The sequence below is a fragment of the Mercurialis annua genome, linkage group LG6 (genome assembly GCF_937616625.2).
Source record: "Mercurialis annua linkage group LG6, ddMerAnnu1.2, whole genome shotgun sequence".
Lineage (NCBI taxonomy): Eukaryota > Viridiplantae > Streptophyta > Magnoliopsida > Malpighiales > Euphorbiaceae > Mercurialis > Mercurialis annua.
In genome coordinates this window covers 47365105-47389978 of record NC_065575.1, presented here as the reverse complement: position 1 = coordinate 47389978, position 24874 = coordinate 47365105, and the positions used below count along the sequence as shown (strand labels likewise).

The 24874-nt window shown below is 37.1% G+C and overlaps 4 protein-coding genes across 6 annotated transcripts; 1 reads left to right on the top strand and 3 right to left on the bottom strand.

Moving 5' to 3' along the window:
* Window positions 1-493: 493 nt before the first annotated feature.
* LOC126687019 (WD-40 repeat-containing protein MSI1) lies at window positions 494-3464 on the top strand. The gene is made up of 5 exons (XM_050381362.1): window positions 494-1012; window positions 1090-1569; window positions 2457-2581; window positions 2704-2799; window positions 3000-3464. The coding sequence occupies exons 1-5, from the start codon at window positions 668-670 to the stop codon at window positions 3226-3228; spliced, it is 1275 nt and encodes a 424-aa protein (XP_050237319.1). The 5' UTR covers window positions 494-667; the 3' UTR covers window positions 3229-3464.
* Window positions 3438-4358, bottom strand: LOC126687020 (uncharacterized). Of its 2 annotated transcripts, none has more exons than XM_050381363.2 (4): window positions 4092-4358; window positions 3902-3998; window positions 3776-3830; window positions 3438-3705 (listed from the first exon to the last, which is right to left on the bottom strand). In XM_050381363.2, exons 1-4 carry the CDS (start codon window positions 4245-4247, stop codon window positions 3585-3587), a joined length of 429 nt encoding a protein of 142 aa, XP_050237320.1. In that variant the 5' UTR covers window positions 4248-4358; the 3' UTR covers window positions 3438-3584. The 2 variants fall into 2 exon arrangements, with proteins under 2 accessions (XP_050237320.1, XP_050237321.1); XM_050381364.2 differs by having other exon boundaries at window positions 3902-4005; window positions 4092-4301.
* Window positions 4359-4480: 122 nt separating this feature from the next.
* LOC126687018 (putative ABC transporter C family member 15) lies at window positions 4481-12645 on the bottom strand. The gene is made up of 11 exons (XM_050381361.2): window positions 12207-12645; window positions 9249-11599; window positions 9012-9098; window positions 8102-8752; window positions 6857-7021; window positions 6297-6591; window positions 5934-6148; window positions 5380-5685; window positions 5210-5273; window positions 4870-5109; window positions 4481-4787 (listed from the first exon to the last, which is right to left on the bottom strand). Exons 1-11 carry the CDS (start codon window positions 12250-12252, stop codon window positions 4675-4677), a joined length of 4533 nt encoding a protein of 1510 aa, XP_050237318.1. The 5' UTR covers window positions 12253-12645; the 3' UTR covers window positions 4481-4674.
* A 1434-nt stretch (window positions 12646-14079) lies between these two features.
* Window positions 14080-24713, bottom strand: LOC126687178 (DNA replication ATP-dependent helicase/nuclease JHS1). Of its 2 annotated transcripts, XM_050381612.1 has the most exons (33): window positions 24234-24708; window positions 23946-24119; window positions 23665-23841; window positions 23536-23598; window positions 23157-23366; window positions 22997-23050; window positions 22856-22917; window positions 22474-22606; window positions 22120-22327; window positions 21888-21970; window positions 21501-21566; window positions 21038-21193; window positions 20867-20922; window positions 20693-20750; window positions 20499-20609; window positions 20359-20415; window positions 20093-20227; window positions 19754-20005; window positions 18137-18211; window positions 17853-17974; window positions 17659-17731; window positions 17448-17552; window positions 17139-17306; window positions 16647-16716; window positions 16412-16563; window positions 16098-16175; window positions 15916-16008; window positions 15697-15834; window positions 15034-15073; window positions 14881-14954; window positions 14641-14778; window positions 14445-14564; window positions 14080-14358 (listed from the first exon to the last, which is right to left on the bottom strand). In XM_050381612.1, the coding sequence occupies exons 1-33, from the start codon at window positions 24612-24614 to the stop codon at window positions 14200-14202; spliced, it is 4041 nt and encodes a 1346-aa protein (XP_050237569.1). In that variant the 5' UTR covers window positions 24615-24708; the 3' UTR covers window positions 14080-14199. The 2 variants fall into 2 exon arrangements, with proteins under 2 accessions (XP_050237569.1, XP_050237570.1); XM_050381613.2 differs by lacking the exons at window positions 14080-14358; window positions 14445-14564 and having other exon boundaries at window positions 14655-14778; window positions 14886-14954; window positions 24234-24713.
* Window positions 24714-24874: the final 161 nt, after the last annotated feature.

Here is a 24874-nt window from a genome sequence, read left to right as displayed (position 1 = left end):
TTTCTGATGCTACGTCAGTAAGTTAACAACAATTTGTCAAAGTATGGATGAAAAAGTTTTTTCATTTGATAAAAAAACTAAGAGGGTTTAATTGTGTAAAAAGTAAAAGCATCGATCTGTATTTTTTAGAAAATTTCGAAGATTATTTTATATCTATTGCCTATTTTTAATAATTGATTTTTTAAATTTCAAATTTTATATTTGTATTTACAAATCGAGAGATTTTTAGGTAGACTCGGTCTACCACGTCATCTATGAACTAGCCTATCATGTTATGACATGTCATTAAAATAGTGGTATTATTGTAATTTTATTTATTATTTATTTACACTTTGAATATTAATATTATGATAGTGCTATTATTGTAATGAGGTGTCATAATATAATAGATTTAATTTACGAATGACGTGGTGTAATGAGTAAACCTAAGAATTTCTATTACAAATCACCCTACAATGTATGATTTAATCTATAATTAATGGAGACTCCATGAGCGGTTGGCGAAATTTTAATTAAATTTGAAGCACTACAGTTTTAGGCCTAAAAGAAAAAAGCAGTGAGTATTTGTGGTGGGGTTAGGGTTTTCGAATTGGCGGGAATAAGTAGGATATTTGGCTGAATTCCCAAAAATTAAAGTGCAGAGGAAAAGAGAAACCCTAAGAGAAAGATGGGGAAGGATGAAGAAGAAATGAGAGGGGAGATAGAGGAGAGACTGATCAACGAAGAATACAAAATCTGGAAAAAGAACACTCCCTTCCTTTACGATCTGGTCATCACCCATGCCCTCGAGTGGCCTTCTCTCACCGTCGAGTGGTTGCCCGACCGCCTTGAGCCCCCTGATAAGGACTACTCCGTCCAGAAGATGATCCTCGGCACCCACACCTCCGAGAACGAGCCCAACTACTTGATGCTCGCCCAGGTCCAGCTTCCCCTCGATGATGCCGAGAATGACGCCCGCCACTACGACGACGAACGCTCCGATTTGGGCGGCTTTGGAGCTGCCAACGGCAAGGTCTTTTTTCTCCTTTCTTTTTGGCTTCTATCTGTATTGCCACTGTTAGATTGTTTATTAAATTTGTTTGGTTGCAGGTCCAAATCATCCAGCAAATCAATCACGATGGCGAGGTTAACCGGGCTCGTTATATGCCTCAAAACCCTTTCATTATTGCCACCAAGACTGTTAGCGCTGAAGTTTATGTCTTTGATTACAGCAAGCATCCTTCTAAGCCCCCTCTCGACGGGGCCTGCTCTCCTGATTTGCGTCTCAGAGGCCACAGCACCGAAGGCTATGGTTTGTCTTGGAGTAAGTTCAAACAAGGTCACCTCCTCAGCGGCTCTGATGATGCTCAGATTTGCTTATGGGACATTAATTCTACTCCTAAGAACAAGTCCCTTGATGCTTTCCAAATCTTCAAGGTCCACGAAGGCGTCGTTGAGGATGTTGCCTGGCATCTCCGCCACGAGTATTTATTTGGCTCTGTCGGTGATGACCAATACCTCCTCATTTGGGATCTCCGAACTCCTTCTGCAACCAAACCTGTCCAGTCTGTTGTTGCTCACCAGAGTGAGGTAAACGTTTTCTCTTCAACTTATATATATACCCAATACACATGAACAAACATTTTTTCGGGGAGTATTGCTTGCAATTGCGCACTTTTTATCCTCTGTATCTTCTTGAGTTGATCATTGTCAAAGCCTCCTTTTGCCTTTCTTTTGAGATCAAGCTCTCGTCTCTCTTAGAGCTGTACTCCCACAAATCACCATATATATATATATGAATGAAATGCAGAAACAGGAATTAACAAGACACTAATACAATACAAATAAGTTTTTGTGCTGTTCCTTGCCTGCTTGCCGTATTTTGTATGTTTGTTCTAAACGGAGCTCATCATTTTATATGTAGGCATATGAGACGAAGTTTGAAACTAGAGAAACACTCTCTTTCACAATTGGAAAATTGTAGTTTAACAAAATTTCCATTCAAATGCGCTGCTTTCTAAAAGTCTAAGCTATCTCTTCTGAATTTATAACTGTTTTTAGAAATCCATTTACTAGTTTAGAGGTGCCATGGATATTTTAAGGTCTTTTGCTTCCCTTGAGAAATAAGCTATTTTAGCTGCTCCCTTTTATGCAAAAGTCCTGTAAATTATCATGTTTGAAGTGGTTTTCTTGTATTCGTGCTCATTGATTTGGGCCTCCATGTATTGAGGATATTAATATTGAGTCTGCTTGCCGGCATGCTTTAAACATACATATTTTTCGCTGTATTTTTCACATGCCGCAAGATGGCATGTATCATGAAGGTGATGGACGTGAAGTTCTTTCTCCTATTCATATTTTTATCTTTTAATTTTTGCTTATTGGAGTGAATGAGTAATTATTGCTGTTTAAAACATGGTTCCATCTGTTAAACTTTGGGTTTATCATGAGGGCTCACACATAGATCTTATTTTTAGGTTAACTGCTTGGCTTTTAATCCTTTCAATGAGTGGGTTGTAGCAACGGGATCCACAGATAAAACGGTCAAGCTATTTGATATACGCAAGATCAACACAGCACTCCACACATTTGATTGCCACAAGTAAGTTGTCTCTCTTTGTGGTGTTCTTTTGAACTTTCGTGGGCTTTCGATATACAAGTTCCCATGAAGTTATTATATTATGATATGTCTCATGAACTGAAATATTTTGTGACGTTCATCAGGGAGGAAGTTTTCCAAGTTGGATGGAATCCCAAAAACGAAACCATCTTAGCCTCTTGTTGCCTTGGAAGAAGGCTAATGGTGTGGGATCTTAGCAGGTTTGTCCTTGAATACTGTCGTGAAATGTTAGTTGAAATATTGAATGAGTGATTGTACATTGTTTGATTGTGACTTGGAACTATGGAGATTGAATACTGGGACATTTGCCATAATTTATCTTTAGGGAAGAATAGGAATGATGTAGCATACTTGTGCTATGTATGTATTATAGTTAGTTAATGTGGGGCTTGTTTTGCAGGATTGATGAAGAACAGACACCAGAGGATGCTGAAGATGGGCCTCCAGAGCTTCTTTTTATTCATGGGGGACACACAAGTAAAATATCAGATTTTTCATGGAACCCTTGTGAAGACTGGGTGGTCGCAAGTGTGGCTGAAGATAACATACTTCAGATATGGCAAATGGCAGAGAATATCTACCACGATGAAGATGACATACCAGGGGATGAATCCAATAAAGGTCCCTAGAGTGCGGACATGAGAATCAGATGTAGATTTTATTTTTATTCTTTTTGATTTTATAATTTGTGCCTTAGATGTTGGCTCCCTGTGTAGCTTAGAGGAAACCTAAGTTATGAAAGTGTTGCCATTACGATGCATGCACAGTTTCTTGAAAGCAAAAGCTTAGTTTGTATTTGTAGTTGCAGTGAGTGCAACGACACTGTTGTACCCAGAAATTAGGAAATAGTAGTAATTTTGGAAAATAGGAGGTTTGATAATATATTTGAGCATCCATAACCATAACCATAACCATAACCATAACCATATGACAGGCAAATAAAAAATAGGATAAGGAAAATGTGAATCCCCTGAGCGGGTAGCAGTCATGAGGAGGGCGTCTGTTGATCATTGTGCATGAAGCGGAATCCCATGATGTACCTATACTCTCCAGTTCCCAGGCAACGGGAGCAGTAACTGAGGCCACTGCCGCCGCAAGTGGTACACCTGAAATGAGATGCAGTGCGAATGAATATAGTGTAGCATAGGAGTGAGTGATGCGAGGTTTAAAACGCACCATTTAGGCCATTCCCCTTGGGGGAGCATCCGCAAATGAAGGCAATTTCTCCTGCCTGTAAGGTGAAACATAGAGACGCTGATTGTTGTGCAAAATGAATATGAAAAATGAAAAAACATAATTTACCAAGGCCGTGACAGAGGGAACAGTGGAGCCGTCCAGTGCCGTGGCAAACCACACACGGGGGATCACTCTTCTTGCTTGTTTGTTTCCTCACATTTGACTGCAAGCTGAGCTTAGCTTAGATATATATTTGTGTTGTAACAACAAATTATGAATTCCAAAAAGAAAGAAATAAAGCGAAGAGAGAGCCTGCCTCGGTTCTGACGATCCATGATGCCTTGGGCTTCGACAGAGAAAGGTACGGCTTATTCTTATTGGAATTGGAATTGGTTTGTTTATCATCACAACAAATGATTGCTTTGGGCCGGAGAGTTGAGAGAGAAGCACCACTCGCACTGCTCATCGCCATCTCCGATATACTTTATCTCTTCTTTTCTATTTCTTTCTTTCTTATTACTATAATGGTGTGAAAAGCCCAACCCATTCCCTCCCTCTAAAAAAGCCCACAACTCTTTTCATTTCATGTAAGGTAAGATTCAATTCCTTTCTGATTTTCTTGTCCTCCTTTGTCAATTCCACTCCTTTTGTGATTGCTGATAACATTTATTTACTGCAACAGACTATCTAAACAGTCTTAGGAAATATAAGAATAAGAGTTGCTATTGTCCTTGTATGCATAATATGAGCATTATTTGTTTCATAACAAGAGATATGCTTTTGTGTTATCTATTCTAAATTACCAGCTTTAACATTTCCTTACAAATTGCCCTCCTGGACTGGATATGAATATACTACTACTACTACTACTGCTGCTGCTAAACTTGAAAGTCCATTTGCTAAGATGCTGTTGCTGTTGTGGACCTCATTGAGTACTCTTTTATCAGTTTTGAGAAGAATGAGTCTTCCCTTTCTAGCAGTCTCTCTGGCGTGTCGTATTCCGCTATTCTTCCTGTTTAACACACCACAAACTATATTTAGTTACTCGCATTTTATATACTCATTCACTCCACACTCATACACCAATAGCTTACCATCACTCAGAACCAATACTAGATCACTGTCTATCACCGTGTGTATTCTGTGAGCTATCGTCACCACTGTCCTGTTGCTGAACTCTTTGCTTATGATTCTCTGTATCACCCCATCTGTCGCTGAATCCACCGATGCTGTTGCTTCATCCAGCACCAGTATGCTGCTTTTCTTTAGCAGCGCTCTTCCCAGACACAACAGCTGTCTCTGTCCCACACTCCAGTTTTCTCCATTTTCTATTACTGTTTTTCTTCTCACATGTTATTTTCTTTTTTCATTTATTCATATCAAAGCTAAAATAATTTCATTATCTTTTAACAAGTCCAACCGGATGATACATACCTGTCGCATCCAGCTTATCAATCTTTGATCTCATCAAATCACCCAGCTGACTTTTATCCAGAGCCTGAAATTTTCACAAGGTTATTTTTATCCATTTTACACTTCAAATTAAGCTTCTCCATAGGAATTTTGCACAATATGAATCTACATTTCTCAGTCATGATATGTACCTCCCATACTTCACAATCAGAATGTTGGCCTAGTGGATCAAGGTTTTCTCTCACTGTTCCCTCAAACATTGTCGGGTCCTGTGGAATGATGCTTAGCCTTGATCGCAAGTCATGAAGCCCTATCTTGGATATATCCACCTTGTCAATTATAATTCTTCCCTCTTTGGCTTCTATAATTCTAAAAATGGCTTGTGTAAGGGTTGATTTCCCACTCCCTGTTCTTCCTACAACACCAACTTTCTTCCTTCCTGGAAATGTGCAGTTGATGTTTTTCAGGACAGACGGAAGATGTTCTGCATAGCGAATCTGCACATACCCAAATATTTCTATTAGCAAAGAGACTCTACTGGGCATTACTAATGATACATAGTTGGCGTTCGTGGCAATAGATTTAAAAAATTGAATGTCTATTTTTTTCTATTTAATTGAAATGTTGCACACTTCATTTGAATTGTTTGAACTGCGAGGAAGAGGACGCTTTGGATTCCAAACTCGATATGATAGTTTATGTACTGCTCCTTTTGAATTTTTAATCTTTTTTTCAAGGTTCTCACCTCCAAATTTCTGAAGCATATTTCTCCTACTTCTGGCCAGTTGTTTGGAGGTCTGCATTCTTCAATCAAGAGAGGGGCTTCGCTTGTTAAATTTGAGTACTGAAGAACTCGTTCGACTGAAATCATTTTATTTTCTGCATTGCAAATGTTCCAGATCACTGAAGCTTGCAAAACATTTAAATTAATTCCATATGTTATTGCCAATCCTGCAATACCTGCAAAAATGAAAAATTTCCAGTTCAGGATTGAACTTGTACTTTTTTATATAGTATGTTGTTAATTTCCGTCTCATCTATAATGTCTGAAAAAAATAATTCTTTTGGTAGATACCATTTTTTTAAGTTACTTGCATAGAATACTTACTTGGACTTATTACTCCTTCAGGGAGGGTCACCAGCAAAACCAATGAGAAACCAAACACAAAATTAGATAGTAAATTCAATCTGAAGGAAAGCCATTCCATTGCTGATACATTATGAAACCATGGCCTTGAGTGGTTGTCTATGAGATCAAGGTTTGCTTCAATAAAACGGTCTTCTTGATCGAAAGCACGAATTGTGGCTGCTCCTGCTAGTGATTCTGCAAAGTGGTGAAGAATTGGAGATCTCTGTATTCCTGCTAAGCGGGCCAGTTCTCTTGCTGTTGGTATGTAATACCGCTGAGAAGTTCATTTTTGGCATCAATTCTTTTACATCATTTGCATAACAAAATAATAATTAGTATTTTATTTTCCTAGCATTATGGTTTCTATTCTATTCTTCATCATTATCGTAACAAATTTGAAACGATGTTTCCTATTATTTCTCTTTCAATAATTTCAGGTTGCGTAACGAATTGGACATGCAATTAATGTTAATCTCATTTATGAAATTTAACAGGCAGCTTCTTATAGATTTTAACAAAAGGAAAAATAGATAGCTTACTTGGTACCATATGCAGATTGCTGTTACCGGAATGAAAATTACAAATACTTCCCATGCAACCTGGGACATAACTGCGATGGTTCCTAATATCTGTATAATTGAGAAAGCACACCAACCTAGTCTAGTTGCCATTTCCAAGTCTAGCACACTTTGATCCATAGATGCCTGCATAAGATAAGATGCCACATTGACATGTCAAAAGCATAATTAAATTCTCCTACCTCACTAATTTGCTATGAAATGTCATCTTAGACATTTTCATTAGATGATATAAAATTCTCCTACATCACTAACTATGTCAAAAGCATAATTTTCAACCTCTTGGGAATTGAAGGTTATGGTTTTCATAAATCTTACTTTATAATTTGGATAAAGAACTCTCTAATGCTCTTCAGGGATGTTGTGGGATTATGATCTTGCTCAGAGATGTCCTTGACTGATTGCGAGCTTTCGAAAATAATGTTAAGTTTATTTAAGTTTTTCCTTTTAAGATGGCAAGATGTGGAGCATGAATTCGTTAGAGGCCTGATTAGTCATGTTTGGTGGTGGAGTCCTCATTCTTCAATTTGATTCTTTGATGAGAATTTAAGTGGGGAAAGAAAATAGAATTTTGTTTAGTGTTTGCACTTTGCACAATAAAATTTCTGTGTAATAGCTTATATATGTTATATGACAGCTATTTAATGGCTTAGCTGTGTTTTGTACTTGTTATATAATAGCCTAGCTATGTTTGTCACAGGTTCCTAGGAATTTCTCTTGCACCGGAAAAAAATCTGTTGCGCTTAAAATATTCAATGTTAAAACGTGATGTGCACATTAAGGGTGAGTAAAATTTTGAGTGACCTGAAAGAAAAAAAGACTCGGTCAACTTTCGTTCTGTTTGGTTTAAATATGTGACCAATTTGCCTTATTAAGTTTGGTTTGGTTTAAGGTCTTAGTCCAGTTTTGTTTTATACTAAAAGAATTCGATATATCAATTTATCTTCATACTTTTTATTAATTTAGTTTAAATAATGTACAACCGAACAGTTTGGTTGATATATTTTTTGTTTTTCTAATAAATATATGTTTTCCTGTTTGTTTTGTTTTTTACAAATTTAAGTTTGGCATGTTTTGTTTGGTTTGGTTGTTGAACTGGCCTAATTTTCATCCCTAAGATTGGGCATTATATAAGCACAAAAAGAACAAAGATTTTTGTGGAATCAAAAGCAAGAAAGCAGTTCGTCTAGTTTATCAGTTACTTACTCTGTTCAAAATTCGTCCAGCCGGTGTGGAATCAAAGAATGTCATTGGCGCCCAGAATACACTATGCAGCATGTTCTTGAAGAGCTTTTGTGCAGTTGAAAGCCCTGCTATTGCTATTAGTGTGGCACGGATCAGTACAAAGATTGAACTTCCAAAGGCAAGTAGTACATAAACGAGTAATATTATGTTCATTCCCATTACTGGTTCACTTTCAGTTGTAGGAGGTGAAGTCCATGCCATCCAGTAGTTACTTGCAATCTGCAACACTTGGAATAACGTCTGTGCCAAGAGTATGATGGGAACCAAGGCTCCACGTTTCACAGTGGTTAAGTATGACCAGTAAACTTCTTTTCCGATGCTTCCTTTTTCTCTTTCTTCATCTTGCACCAGTTTCCCTCCCTTTTCTGTTATCTCTAGAGTGAAGTCATGGTCTGAGTCTTGTCGTGTGCTTGAAAGGTTTGCATTTGAGGTGGAATCCAAATTGGAGTCATGATCAGGTACGGGGCTTTGAGATGTTTTTCTTGACTTTTCAACTTTAAGAACCGACTCTATGGCCTGGCTATGAGCACCCACGAGAATTTCAAATCCTATATTTTGTTTCATAAGTTCTTCAAATGTTCCAGCTTGGGCTATTTTTCCATTTTGCATCACCTGTTCAAGTTTACTAGGTTATAATCTCATTCATATTCCTAAATACAACCCACTGTACCTCTAGAATCTAGCATAGACCTGATATCCGAATGAGCACATATAACATATATAACTAAGCAGTTGAATAGTTACTGATTAAGCAATGTTCAGACTGGATTAATTTTTTAAAACAGCATATGCTTCTTGCACAACTATGCTCTTTGGTGCTTTAAATATATCTCCTTACTGACTAAAAGAACTTGTGTGGCATCCCTCTTACCAGAATGAGGTCTGCTGCGGGGAGAAACTCGACTTGGTGGGTAACATAAAGTATAGTCTTGTCTTTTAGAATTCCCGTTAAGCATTCCTGCAAATTGTTTGTAGAAAAAGTTTAATGTTAATCTCTAAGTTTATCTTTAACACACAATTAGAGATTAAACTGTACCCAAAAAAGAAATAAAAAGACTAGAGTAGAAACATGGTATCAAAAAGATAAGAAAAAACAGAAAGTACTGACCTGAAAGAGTTGGGTGCCTGTATGGGCATCTACAGCACTGAAGGGATCATCAAGTAGATATATGTCGGCATCCTGGTATACTGCACGAGCAATTTGTATCCTTTGCTTTTGACCCCCACTCATATTTATTCCTCTTTCTCCAATCTCTGTGAGGTCACCACAATTGAACAGCTCAAAGTCCTTTAGTAAAGCACATGCTTTTATCGTTCTGTAATACTTGGCACTGTCAAGTCGATTTCCGAATAGAATATTTTCCCTAATATTTCCTGTTAGTATCCATGGAGATTGAGGAACATAAGCCTTTGTACCACTGATCTTCACTGTCCCTGATAGTTTCTGTATTTCTCCTAAAATGCAAGAAAGAAAGCTAGACTTCCCTGATCCTACTGTCCCACATATGGCCACCTTCATCCCCCTTCTCACTTTCAACTGTATTCCATCAAGGGTCGGTATGCTGAACTCAGGGTCCCAGCTGAATCTCCCCTCACCAATCTCAACCGCAAACTCTGTTTCATCTATTGGAATGTACTCAGTGGCATCCTGCGGAATTTCACCTTCTTGGAGGTAGGAAGCCACTCTATCTGCTGAGACTTTGCCTTGTGCAATCACAGAGAGCAAATCAGGTAAATTAAAAATGGGATCCTGCAACATGCGGAAGGTAGCCAATGCTGATAGAACTCTTCCAGCTGTTAGTGGAATTCCCATTAGCATGCATGCCGAAAATGTCACCACAGAGATAAATGCTGGCGCTCCCCAGAAGACGAAAGCTGAAATTGCTGAAAGCCTTAAGGATTTCCACAGCCAATTATATTCAGTAAGCCTTAGGCTCTCTAGCTTGTGGAGGAAATGACTGTTCCACGCTTGAAGTTTCAGAACCTTCATATTTCGAAGCACTTCTGTAGTGGCTTTCATTCTGTTGTCCTTGGCTTCCATGATCTTAGATTGGTAACTTTTCTGAATTCTTGTGATGGGTATATTGCACATCATCACTGTGAAAGTTGCTGCTAATGCTGCCAATGATCCCAAACCTAGGTTTGTCTTCAGAATGAAGATTGCTAAGGAAATTTGTATAGGCAACATCCATATGACGTTCATATACCATATGAAATCTGTGATTCTCTGGATGTCTACGCTCATATAGTTAATGATCTCTCCACTATTATGACTTTGGCGGGATTGGCTTGACAAAAGTAAGCCTTTTTTGTAAATATGAGATATCAAAGCAGCTCTAAGGCGAAGGCCTAACTGGCGGGCACCGAATATCCACTGCCTCTGTGCTATTGTCTCGATCATTTTAGCACATAGAAAGGCTAGTGCAAGAAGGTAACCACTCTCTAGGCTCCTGGTTTTCTTCTCGGTCAGAAAAATTACCAAATCATCAATGAGGTAAGGGCCAACATATGATACTCCAGCATTGACAACTGCAAATAGTGCATTAATAGCTGCTTTCTTTCTGATGAAAAAGAAAATAGCCTTGTAGATAGAAGGGTTTGTGGTCCTGTCTTTCTCCTTAACCTTGTTAATGCAATCTTCAAAGGCCGGGGAAAGAAATCCAGCAGAATCTTTGGTGTCAACATCTGGGATTTCATCCTGTTCAAGAGGTTTTTTGACACCAACGGCAAACAATGGGTTGAGCCAGGAGAAGGTAATGAGCTGGAGAAAAGTAGCTTTTCCATATGGAGATTCGCTTTGTCTTCCTTCAGAATGTTTATCAGTCTTCCCGTAAAGAAGTGGATCACTGATGCCATTAGGTGAGTAGGACACTATTCCCGTCTTCCCGTGGATTGCAACACCCAACAAGAAGGTGGATGAGAGGGCAGCAAAGAAGTCTGTGTAATCTAGTGCAGTAAGATGGCCCTGTTTTGTCACTTGAGAGTAGGTATCTGAAAATGTGCAGGATATAGATAACAAGAAGCTGCAAAGCCACCATAGTCTTAGAATCCAAGGAAACTTAGGATACCTGTCATTCAGGATCTTGAATACTGAAATCACTGCGATGATGGATGATGCTACTTGCATGGCTTGAGAGGACATTGATAGAAGTTGAGACTTGCAATGGGTTTCCTGACCATTTAGGAGCAGTAATAGCTGTGAGACATGGACTCCGAGCAGCAAAATGGAAGAAATGATACTGGCTTTGTAAGCTGGGCTGAGTTTAACTTCAATAGAGTATTTGTCTGGGGTTTGATCAGGGATTTTTGTCGTCTTTTTGCATGCTTTACCCACACAATTTCCTAGACAATAGAATAACAAGATCCCGAGGAAACCAAGTTGTACTAGTATGCTTACGTGCTCTCGCAGACAAGGCGACTCTATTTGTGGCCAGGCCATCTGAAGTAGAAGCTTAAATTCTGCACCCGTAGTGGAGTAAGTTAATTGAATAATTAAGAGAGATTTGTTTTTCTGAAACTTTTCAAATGAAAAACTTATAGATGTGTGTGATAGTTTATTAAATGCTGCATAAATGATGATTAATGCTCCATATCTTGGTCTGAAAATTGGATTTGCTCTCTCTTCAGTTAAAGTCTTGAATTCCAAATACGGAATAATGTTATCATTATTGTTCTTAGCTGAAATTGATAAATAATTATAGATAACTTATGATAAAATGACAAGACGATTTACTTGTGTTATATGAGGAGATTGAAACCCTTTGTTTAGTCCTGATAAGTTTTTCTAGTTCTATTGGGTTTTTGCAGTATATGTATATGTATGTATAGTCTGCTATTATTCTTGTGCTACTAGAGACTACAAAGTTCATGAAGGTAGAAGGCGAAATTTGAGAAGACGAAGACTAGTGTGATGCATGAATATCGCTCATGCTCAGCTATGCATTTAAAGAGGTAAGCTGCCTTGAGATGAGAAGAGGTATATTATTAATGTTTATAATATCATGATCATCACTTCACAGATGGACTATCTACGCATATGTATATTTAACACATAATGAGGACTTACTTGTTGTTAAAGCAGCTTGTGAATCAAACATGTTTTCGAGAAACATGGTTAATTAATTAATTTCTCTCCGATTTGGTATGTATCCAAGTAGCTGGAATGAAGAAATACTAACTGGTTAGTGTGCACATGTAAGGAGTCGGAGGAGAGTATTGGTTGGTTTGTATAGATCAGTGAGAAAGGTGGTGAATCAAAAGATTGGGAGAGCAGATTAGGGAAGTAGTTGGGATGGCAGGGTCTGGTTAAGTTTGTTTGTATGTACATATATGTGTTATGTTAGTGGGAGAGAGAAAGGGTGGCCACGTGAATCTTATATGCTTATGATTAGGAGTGAGGACGGTCACTTTGGCTGCTTGTTTCGTCTCACTTTCTCAAGTGTATAGTGGTGTGACGACAACTACACTAAGCTTCGGCGATCAGACATCAGACGGTGGTGGAGATGCTGCTTGTCATCCATCAGATAAGGTATTTTGTTGCTTTGCAGTGCAATTTCGTTTTCATTCCATTCCATTCCATTACATCTATTCTTGCTAGCTGATGCTTTCTGTTTTCTAACACGTAATTATTTTTGTTTGTTTCATGTATTATCTTTTAATTTTGCATCTCCATTCATATAACAGCGTATTGCTTGAAACTTAAAACTAAACTTGGCCTCTTTATGGAAACAATCATTTTGATAAATCATCAATGGATTTGTTACTTTTGTCTCATTTGTCAAATCCTTGCTTTATTTGTTTGACCACTTCCAATATGTTACCATTTTATGTGAATTGTATATTAGAAGTAAATTTAATTGGCAGTAAAATGTTGAAGCTATCTTCTAATTATATGCTACTAGTCATGAAGGAGATTGAATGAGATTTGGGAAGGGATGGCCATGCATTTCTTAGCTAACCTAATCACGAAGTTAGTGAGGCGGTAGCCAATTATAGATGATGCATGAATTGTAGCTGCCTGTGCAGTGCAGATTTATGTATACAAATCCATTGTTCAAACCGATTGTTTCTTCCCAGCAAAGAAGACAAAAGGCTATGAGCAGTAGCAGAAGAGTGATGACGAAAATAGTAGACGTCAGACGTGAGAGTGGCAGACATGAGTGCTCCACATTTCTGGCATTGGCCCTTGTCTTTTCCTTTGTCACCTTCATCCTTCTTTTTTATTATACTACTACTAAACTTTGGTAAAGAGCATCAGATGCGGGTTTTTGAAATTTGGCATTTTCTTGCTAACGTCCCAAATATCATGTTTATTTATTTTCGCTTCGTTAGATTCCTTGATGAATACCCAACACGTAGATGAGTTTTGGTTTCAGTTCTATTGTATTTATATCAAAGATAGCCTACTTATTATATCATAATTATATGGTTGCCATTGCAAATATCTTCTTCATGATCTGACATATAGGATTTTTGGTAGGGTAGGTGCATGTGTAATTTTATCACTTCAAATAAATTATTCTTTCCATTTTTTTTAACTTTAGCAAGATATCTTATTTTGTATTGATCTGAAGAATTATTATTATTATGTTATTCAGGCATCGAGAGTGATGGAATTGACCCTTTTGTCCAAATATACAGCGAGTAGAGTCTTATTTCAATTTTTTTTTCTTCTTCCCGTGTTTAGAAAAATACTGGTTGTGTTATTTAAAAATAATAAATGAACTAAACTTTAACCTCCACTAGGAGAGTAAAGAAGGGCTGTGGGTGGACGACAGATGAAATCAGAATGCTCTTCATACCTGCTTCGGATCCAGTCTATGAATAACCCCAAACTCTAATGAATAATTGGAAACACAAATCAAATTTAAAACGCTATCCATCCATCTATTCCATCTCTCTCACCCGATACTACCATCTACTTTGCTACAACACAATCATTTCACACCCAACCTTTTTACCTTTCTATAATTCATTTTGCTGTAAGCTTCAATTTCTTTTTATCGTTATACCATCTTACTGTTTTATTAAATTTACTTTCCGCCCAAAAAATTAATTAATCAAACATACAAAAAATGGCCATTTACATATTTGGGAAGGTTAATATCATTGGGGGAGACATTGAAAATGCCTGATTGCTCTTCAATCTTCTCTATCAGAAGCTTCAGCAGTGGCACATTCGACAGCGTTTTGCATGATCCCACCATTATCATCTTTTTCTGTCATTATCAACACAGCTCACTCTTTACATCTATCTATACGTCAACTATTTACTACCAGTCGGACAGGATCAGCAAAATAGTACCTTAGCGCGTGTGATTGCCACATTAATCCTGTGCCAGTCTCCCAGCAGTGAAGACTTGCATTTTCTGGGGTTTTCACTACACCTCACAAAAGACACCAATATGCAGTCTTTGTCTCTCCCCTGCCCCAACCGCAACATGAATCATAATATCACAGATGATATTTAGTTTCAAAGAAAAAATCAGCAATGAACTTACCTGGTACTTATCAATGGTATGTATCTCCACGGAGATTGCACTAACAGCACTCCTGATCAGATTTGCCTGAGAATTATATGGGGTTATGATCCCAATATCTTCACTTTCAATACCACTGTGTATTAATTCCTTTGTCACCTATATATTACCAAAACCCCACAAATTCCTCAATATTTGCTTGCTTCTTGGCAACACTAACAAAAACATAATATATAAATGCTCTTCTGACAGATCATATACCTCACCAATTATATAAGCTTCCACTGGGTTATTCACAGCCTTGCCATCTTTTGCCTCAATAGAAGCCAACATATCTATATTATACCAACTGACAAAGTGAGAAGATATGAAAGGCGGAACGAAAAGTTAAATGCCAAAAGAATTTGCACACACCTGTGTTAATGAATACAATAGGTCTGTTAGGATCCAAAGCCTGCCACCATAAGTAGGAAGAGCCCGTCATTTTTCGAGAATGGCTTTTAAAAGATTCACTTGAAACTAAAATTTTCACAAAATCCACAAGGCAATGATGCTGCCCAAACTTGTGTGCACACAAACATATATAGCAAAATTCTTATGACAAAAGAGTTAATACTAAAATTTATAGGACGCAAAGGGTCAGACATGAGAGGATAAAATCTGGACCCAGCCATCTTCCAAGTTGGGATGCTCTTCTTAGCACGAACACATCAAGGCTGTTATAAATTGGCTATTCTTACAGACAGTAATACATGCAGCATAGTCTTATTTCTCAAAATCATAATAATAAGGATTTTTGTCAAGGCTAAATGCATGATAAATTGAAAAAACCATGAGCTTGTAGAGCAACCTCAGAGGTGCACCATAAAAAAAAGAAAAAGATATTAGCTAAAGGGGACAACTACTTTTGGAACAGTGAGGCAATATTATTGACTTAAGAAATCTAAGGTGACTTCATTTCAATGGATAAACACTGAAATTCCAATTTTCAAGATTCTGCTCCTGGTCATAAGAATTCGTTCTATGACAACACCCTCAGCTGCAACTAAAACCAAGAATTTCACTAGACATACTTGCCTCTTTTAGCCATGACGCATGCAGTTTTAAACTCGAAAATTCAAGTTTTGCATTTGCTATATCTGAGGATCCACAGCGCAATCGATCACCATATATTAAAGCATTCGATAGCTCCATAATGCCTTGACACATTCGATACTGCATATACAAAATTATTATTATTATTATTGTACCAATTGGAAAAGTATCGGAAAAGAAAATAAGGATAACTAATATAACCTGGCTTTGCAAAGCTGAAATTGCCTGAGGATGTGCTTCAGAGAGCCTGCAAAACAAACTTATTCCCATTCCATTTTCACGAGCTTCTGTGCTCTGGACATTAAATGGCACCACTCATTCAATGAGAAGAAAGTAGAGTTGAAATTGAAACATATAGATTTGGATCCAAAGCCAAGTTATACCTGAACAAGTGGAGGCAGTTGATAGTGATCACCAACAAGAACAAACTTTGATGTAAACATCAAGGGTCCAAGCGAAATCTGATCAGAAAAAAAAAGTAGATTGTTATCTATATTGATTATAACTTTTTTATTCACGCAACTGGTCATCATTTTCTCACTAAATAAATCCCCCAATTAGAACCAATTTTTTTTTATAAAGAACCCTATTCTTTGCACAACGTAGACTGGCCTTAGAAGATATTTTAACATCCAATAGACAACTATTATTATTAGTATAATTAATGCATTAGAGAACATGAAGAAAGAACACTTGCCGGCAAGGTGATCTGTCCAGCTTCATCCATGATACATACATCAAATTTCTTGTTTGCAAGCAAAGGGCTATTAACTCCCAAACAAGTTACTGCAACAACTTTCACTTGGTCCAATCTTAGTCTAATTTCTTCTAGACTCTGCACGCCCATTGCTGCCATTGAATCTTGGTTATGATAAAGGAAAACAAATCAACCAATTCTGTAAATGAGCATATAATAATTTTTTTTCTCTTACTTGAAAAACAGTTGGCCTTAACTTCATTGTGAACAGCTTCATATCTTCCAATCCGTAGAAAATCGACACCCTATTACTCGTTAATTTCAGTATCGTACAATTACTATAGGAAAACTGAGAAACAGATGTTCTAGTTTTGCAACCAATAATCATAGAGAGTATTGCAAAGAACATTGGTTTTTGTAAGTTCAAGTCCACAGCAACAGAGTTTAAAATAATAATTTCAAGCAATACATTATCATCATTTTCTCATTCCATAGCATGGTGAAGATTTTGTTCCTTATTTTCAGTTCTTTCATACAATACCGCAACAAGTACACACTTTCTGGTGCTGTGTAAACCTAATGAGTCATATCCAACATCTTCAATTGAAATTGCATATGTATTGTATCAGCTGAATATATGAAGCCTAATATATAATGAAAAGTTGTGGACGAAAGCCCATTGCTTCATTCGGTTTAATTGATAAACTAAAAAAAGATAAGAGATGACCTGAGCTTTTAATTTGATTAGCAAATTATCAACAGCTGAGTTTGTGTAGGACGTAAGCAAGATAGATGCACCTCTCATCAGCAGGGCTTTAACAGCATAAACCATTGTAGATGTCTTGCCTGTCCCAGGCATTCCTAGTATTAGTGCATAATCCTTAGCTGTAAGTATCTGAAAATATAAATATGTTAAATTAGTGAAAATTGGATGAACTTCAGTGAGTCCAGCGCTGAAATATGAAGAATTTTTAGCATTAAGTATGGGATAGGGATACACAATGAGGCAAACAAGGAAAAAAAATATATGGCAAACCTTGAGAATTGCTCGTCGCTGATCATCATTTAAACTCTTTACTGACCAGATATAAGAAATTGCTGGATCTTGGCTGAATATACACCCACTGTCAAATCTCGGAGCCTTCATGGGAATGAAATTCAGTAAGTCACCAAAGGGAATGAGTAACAAGGAGTGAAAAAATTGCAAGAATTTTTTTAGGAACAGTACAATGTTAAAACTATGTCACCTCAAGGTCAACAATCATCTTCCTAAGATGAGAACCCTGCTCACTCTGTCGAAAAAGTTGTGCAAGGTTGAACCTTAAGCAAGAGATAGGAGCGTGTGTTTAGCAGGTATGATGAGACAATATAACAATAATCTACTGGCATACATGGTATCATTTTTGTGCAAAGATAAAATCGGAGTTGAGTCAGAAATTACCGCATAACTGAAAATGAAGTCATAACTTCATCCTTATTAATCCGCCAGATCTCCTGAAGGAGATCATTCACTTCTGAGAGAGAGCTGCTAATTGGAAGTCTTATGCGCTTGGAGAAAGAAACCTGCAAGCCAGGGAAAATTTAGTAATTTACACATACTTTGCTCAAGACGATGACAATTTAAGAACTGGAATGCTACTAGTTTTCACAATCATACAGTGCAGAGTAAATACTAATAGATCAATTTAAAAGTTGGTATCCTAGTGAAGCATGTGTTTTGCGTACTGAAACATGGAAGTGACTAATTTCTGTTATAATTCCGCTTGCAACAGTCTGACGACCAGCTTCTGTACTAAGAATCTGAAGACAATGAAAAAGCAATACATTAGTAATTTACAAAATAAATAATTAGAAATATGGAATAAGACTTCTATAGTCAAATGTTAATCAAATGGAAAGAATATTTGGATGCCAGAGCATCCAAATAATTGCCAATATCTAACAAGAGATTAACCTGGGAACAGCAAAGTATTATGATTAATGCAAAAGAGAAACAGGCAAAAAAATCAGCTGTTGTAATTCATAATTGCATGTTCCAAATTAAACATGTTAAATAAACAATTCAGCAAAAAAATCAAATTGTTAGGTGAGATTCCAGCCAAACAAATTTAATCTAATACTCCCACATGCAAATGCCCATTGTGCTTGAAGCGTGAATAAACAAGCACACGACCTCATCTCATCCTGTGTTCAATTATTTAGTTAACTAGTTGGGGGTTGTCAAGAATCAAACTCTAGACTTTCGATCATAGAGGCCCTGATACCATATTAAGTAACTAACTTACCCAAAAGTTTAAACTTTTAGGTGAGACTCCAACAATCATTTTATTATCTTAACAAAACAAAACCAAGATACGGCCATAACTTCTTGTTCCAAAATACACTGTAATTTTTGTTAAAGAGCAAGCAAAGGAGGTGACACATTACTTTCTTAAAGAGTCTCACAAATCAAATACATTTTGGAAGTTCAAGGTTATCTAAGTCATGTAAAAAATAAAAGTTCCAAAAGAGACAGAAAATAAACAAAAACAGTTTTACAAATTTCTTTCAAATATTCAAATAGAATAACTAAGATGCAACATAATGCCAACCTAAGTAGCATGAACACTTCATTCAACCTGTCAGATACTTGGCTTTTTGGAAATAAAAGCACTTCAAATGAGCACTTCAAATCAAGATCCACCTTTAAAAAACATGAAGAAAGCTTTATAACATGTGGCAGAAAATCCTTTATAATACTCCCTCCGTCCCAAATTGATAGTCACTATTTCAAATTTCTTTGTCCCAAATTATAGGCATTAGATATTTACTTAAATAAGTAATTGTCAAGTATACCCTTATTAATTATAGGGAATATCTTGGAAACACAATAAAAATCACAAAAAGACAAAAAATACCATTATATTAAATGAGGGCAAGTATGGTATTTTTTTATATATTAACTCATTTTATCTAGAGATCGTAAATCTCGTAATACCCGTGTTTGTCCTAAATTGCCTATCAATTTGGGACGGAGGGAGTATCTAACATGGAAAAGAGTTAAAGATGATCCAAGGGCTCTACAACTTCCAAAGATATACCCTAAAATCATATCTGGTGGAGACAAAGAACTCATATAACCGACCCCAAATAACTTGGAAATATCACTTAGTAGAGTTGAGCTGAGTTTCGCAGGGGAGTCCCTTGTAAATTAAGGCCAGGAACATAACCCAGTCAGTCAAACCACAAACCATAAGCCCTATAAAGGTTGGGAATGCATAGCTTTCTTGTTCTAAATTTAGCTCAAAATTTATATTAGTCACCATAATTGCATAATGCATGGCATATTGAGAGGAGCTATACCACATAGTCTCCAATTTTAAGCGCACAGTCAAAATCATTCTTCGGGGAAGATGAACCATTGAACAAATCTCCATTGGATGCAAGGATATTATGAGGCAATTTTTTGCGCACAAAACGATAAATGAAACGATCATCATTAAGGGACTTCTGATGTGAAAACCCATTTGAAGCATCAAGAACAATAGAAGCAAGGCAACTAGTTGAGCAGTCACTCCTCAAACGATTTGAACGCCAGACTTCATTTTTTACAAGCTGCAATGGTAGAAAGCCTGTCACTGAAGCATGCATTAAATGTTGCAGTCTCATTAATCACAACCTTTGCATAAAAAAAAACCTCACCTGTGTCTCTTTAGCTTCTAAGTCGATCAACCGATCCCAATGTCGAAGGAAAACACATTGTGCAGCAGTTAAATGGCGTACAAGTGAATCAAAAAGATCACCCAGTCCACTACTTTCTGTACTTCCACCATATGCCTGGAGGATTTGGAAGAAAAGAAAAAGATATGTTAGCCTATTGACTGATGAGAATTTGAAAAGAGGGGGAAATTAGACCATCGACCTTGAACTGCCATACATAGTTTGGAAATTGATGGTTAAAACTGTACCTTATGATAGATGGAACAACTATCAAGATGGCGGCAACTTCTGCACATGGTTGGATTCTAATACAGAAAAAAAACCAGGATTAAGAGACACCTATAGGGCCTATGATCATACGGTAATTATCTTTATGTAACAATCATACACGTAGCATTGGAGGCAGCTGTTGTAATTGTGATGCCTTGAGAATGTCGTTTGCAAGCTCATTACGACGCATTATTAGCCCGACCACATCGGACCTTCGTACCATGACTCCCTTCAGAAACAGCCGAAGAAAATATTCAATCACCTTCATAGTAAAGTTTAAGATGGAAAATATGTATGTATGCGGATAAATACCTGCGTCTGATCTGATCGAAGATAAAGCAAAATACCATAATCGATATCTTTCAGGTACCTAGGACGCATAAATAGAACAATAACAAAGAATGATTGCTCAGATATTCTTACAAGCCTAAACAGATTTCCTAAATCTTTATGTGCAGGGAGGGTAAGAAAGTAAACCATAAATACCTCTCTGACATAAGGAGTGTGTACAAGATGACTTGAGCACAATGTTCCGTAGATGACTGCACAAGAGCCACTTATGAGTAAACAGGCACCATGACAAAAATACTTGCATTTTTGTAAAATATGTTCCAGCAATTTCTAGTAAACCATTTTCAGGATCAGCAAGATGCTTGCCTGTCCATTAGGAACTTTCCCCGTTTTAAACTCTAGCGGCACAACCTTCTCATTCGCTTTATTTCCATTTGGCTCTAGTTTAACTCTGATAGAAGCATCGATAATTCCTTTCAATCCATACTTTGGGGCCCATGCCATTTCCTCAATATCAACAACCTACATTATGGACCGCAATTGTCAACAATCAGATGATATATTGTTTACACCAAATAAAAATAGTTTAAGAGTGAAAACTCCATGAAATGTATGCTTATACATACTACTTAGCCAGGGAATTCATTCAGGGGCACTTAGAAGGAAATTTTGTAATACTAATGACTAGTTTTACTCATAACATTCATATGAACTTAAATTATCAGTATAAACATTTATTTGACATTCATCTGAAATTATAGCTTATGCATATATACACATAACATTGGGAAGAACAAACATTTTAAGCAAGAAAATTTGAAAAACTAACCTCGGAAATAGTTAGCTTTTTCAATCCACCGTCAGAACCAAAATTAACAACAGAGTCATCTGAATCCTGCCCAACAGTGGTAAATTGTTAGGTCAAAATGGACAAAAAAAATGTTTCACTACATCAAAAGGAGGTGTGCATATCAATGTGGAATAGGTATGCAGTCACCAGCCCAAGCTTCACAAAGGGAGAAGAAACATTCAGCAAAGAAACACACAATTCCTACTCAATAGTATATGAGTTGAGGACACAAAAAGGTTATAGCAATGCTGTAAAATTTCTAACGAATACAAATTGATGGGAAGCATAGGAAACAATCAGAGTCAAAGAAGAGAAAAAAATATGAGTTGATGCAGACCAAATTAGTCCTGCAAGATAAATGTCTACCTGTGAATCTTTGAATAGGGTAATCCAATTTAATATTTTTGGGATAGCCTCAATCAAGGTCTTCAGCATATCATCTTCAGTAACTACAAAATGCAACAGGGTCATAATTAGAACTTCCATGAGAGATTTGTGAAACTATCAAGAAAATTATTGATGAAAAGCTGCTGGATAGAACTAGCATAACAGCATTAATAATTTCATAAAAAGAATAGGTTGATAAACCCGTATCCACCTCCACATGCATACAAGCTCTCGATATTTTTCTGAAGAACTGTTCTCGCATAGCCTTCCAAGAATTTCGTAGTAGGACTCTCATGCATAAGTCCAGACTGAAATAATTGGTGCAGCAAAGTTCCAATTAATGCTGCATCTGAATGCTCGTCGGATTTTATCCTCTCATCCAGTACAGTACGCCTGGGACAACTGAAACTTCCAGCAACCTGAAATTGTTCGAATCTATCAAAAAAAGTACATTAACATAAAACTAACCAATAAACATAGACATCTGTAGACAATGATCTAGCAAATGTACAGTTAAAAACTGAAAATGAAAGATCATTCAGAGAAAAAAAACTGCATGAATTACCCGAGTTCCAGAGATTAGAATGTCAGGATGAACAATCAAAAGATTATTGTCATGATCTACTTCTAATTTTCCTTGGTCATCAAATTTGCCGATCACATTTATAGTGTCTCCAGGAGATATGGCACTGTAATACCTGATAAAATGAAAGCATCAGTCCGCATGTGTTAGTCAAAGCGTGACGAACAAAACAAAGAAAAGTAACTAATTCAAGCCCAAACATAATTTAAAAAAGCCTATTCTATGAATTTAAAACTAGCAATAAAGAAGACCAATCAGCACCAAACATATTATAGTGAATAATCATTGGGATTAGATCAGCAAACCATAGACCCCACAAATAAAATTAAAATAATTTTTTGGGGGGGAATAACAAGCTATATACCACTCCTCACGCAGGTAGACAGATCGTTCTTCTCCACTCTGCTCATTCAGCAAGCGAAGAACCTGAAAAGTTATTTGATATCTGTAATTCTTTGCCAGGTGTCAAAAAATAAAAAGAAAATTGAGTAATCCATTCAAAAACCTTATATGGGGAAGGAGCATCAAAGGAGTCAGCAGGCCTATGCTTCTCAGATACCTAGATAAGAGGAAGCGAGGAACATAATCATTCTGCAAGTAGTTGATAATTTCAGTAAAGAGCCACGTGGAGCACATGTACAAGGAGAAAGTTCAGTAAATCACACCTCCAATACAAGAAAAGTATGATTAGATGTTGACCCAGTGACTCTTTCTGGCAGAGCAGGTGCTTCTTTTTGTACAGCTGGATCAAGTTTGAAAGGCATCTCATTACAATTTCCATGTGTAAATTTAGATGAACATGTAGTGTCACTGCTAGATAGTGAATCTTCAACGGAGATCACATCTTCTACTTGATCTAATAGGTCAAGCAACGCCTAAGAATATAAAGGGATGAGCCGATAATCATGAGTACAGCCTAAACTGAGATAAAGAGTGTTACAAAGAAATGTGGAAGTTTCCATGAGATAAAGGATATGAAGAATAAAAACAGTAAAGTTGTATAGATATTTGATAGAAATAGATAACAAGGGTAGAAAGAAAAACCTTTTTGTGATGTCTCAAACTTGGTTGATTTGAGACTCTTTTGCATTCCACATGACTAGGAAGCTGCATTTAAATTAGCAAATTAGAAATAAAGCAAGTGCATATTCCAAATTTAGTGCAAAGTAGTACCCTGAGGTGGGAAGATGATAAAGAGGGTGGAGTTCTGAAAGGACTCTGTAGCGTATCACATGAAGGCTTGACAGCAGTGAGGCATGAATGGTCCTGAGAAGAGTTAAGCCTCCTGAAGCCAGCAGTAGGTGGTGAGGAAAGGTGGTTCTGAAGCTCGGGTCCTACAGCAAGAGAAGCCTGTAACAATAGAATATCAAAGAGACGATCAAATGGGAAAACAAATAAGAGATTAATTTGTTTAGAATAGAAAAGAAAAAGAGTAAGAGAGAAAATTAAGTTGCCTTATTGGTCGTGGTGGTTAAAGAGCACGGGCGAATGCTCAATGAATGGGATGACAGTGGAGGAGGAGGAGGAGGAGGGAGGGTGTGCTTAGAAAGAGCTTGAAGTCTTTGATTGACAGGAGAAATCTTCCAGGTGATCTCATCAGCCCCGTCATCTTGGCTCTGCTTTATAAGCTGATTCAAACAAAATCAATACAGATACTGAAGTGAATTTATTCTTCATCAGAAATACAAGATAAATTATCACAAATACAAAGAGAAGATAGAAAAAACTGAAATTGTTAGTACCATTCCAGGAGAGAACTGTGGGCGCTGGATATTGAATTTAGGGAGTTCAGGTGAGATGTGGGATGGAGGATTATTGTGCATGATGATTGGTGAAGATGAACAATTAGTGGTGGGGAGGACTGCCTCATTAGTATTATTATCATCATTATGGTTCCCATTTGTGATTGCAACTGTAATTTTAGGATTAGGGTTAGAGGCGGGAGGATGGATCGGAGGAGAAGGGTGGAGCTCTTTCGGTTTGTGCTGGGATTGCTGGCGCTGGAAGAAATGTTCTATCCCATACTTGCTTGGCTGTTGATTCTTGGTTGCAGACGCCGATTGGGACGACGGTGGTGACGATAAGGATGATGATGAGTACTTCAGTTTCTTCCTCGGTGGCATTTTTTACTCTTTCTTTTTAGGGTTTTTCCTCTTCTCTTCTCTTCTCCATTCCAACCCCCTCTCCCGCTTTCCCGCCCAAACCTTTTTGACTTACCATCCTACGTCGCCGTTTCACTTCCACCCCAAACCTTTCTACTGTTTTATTTTAGTTTTACAAATTACAAAAATTAAATATTGTTTGCTTTATCTAAGTTTCATTTTAAAAAAGATTATTGTTTGTTTGGAGAAAATAGTCATATGTTCAATAGCTAAAATATTTA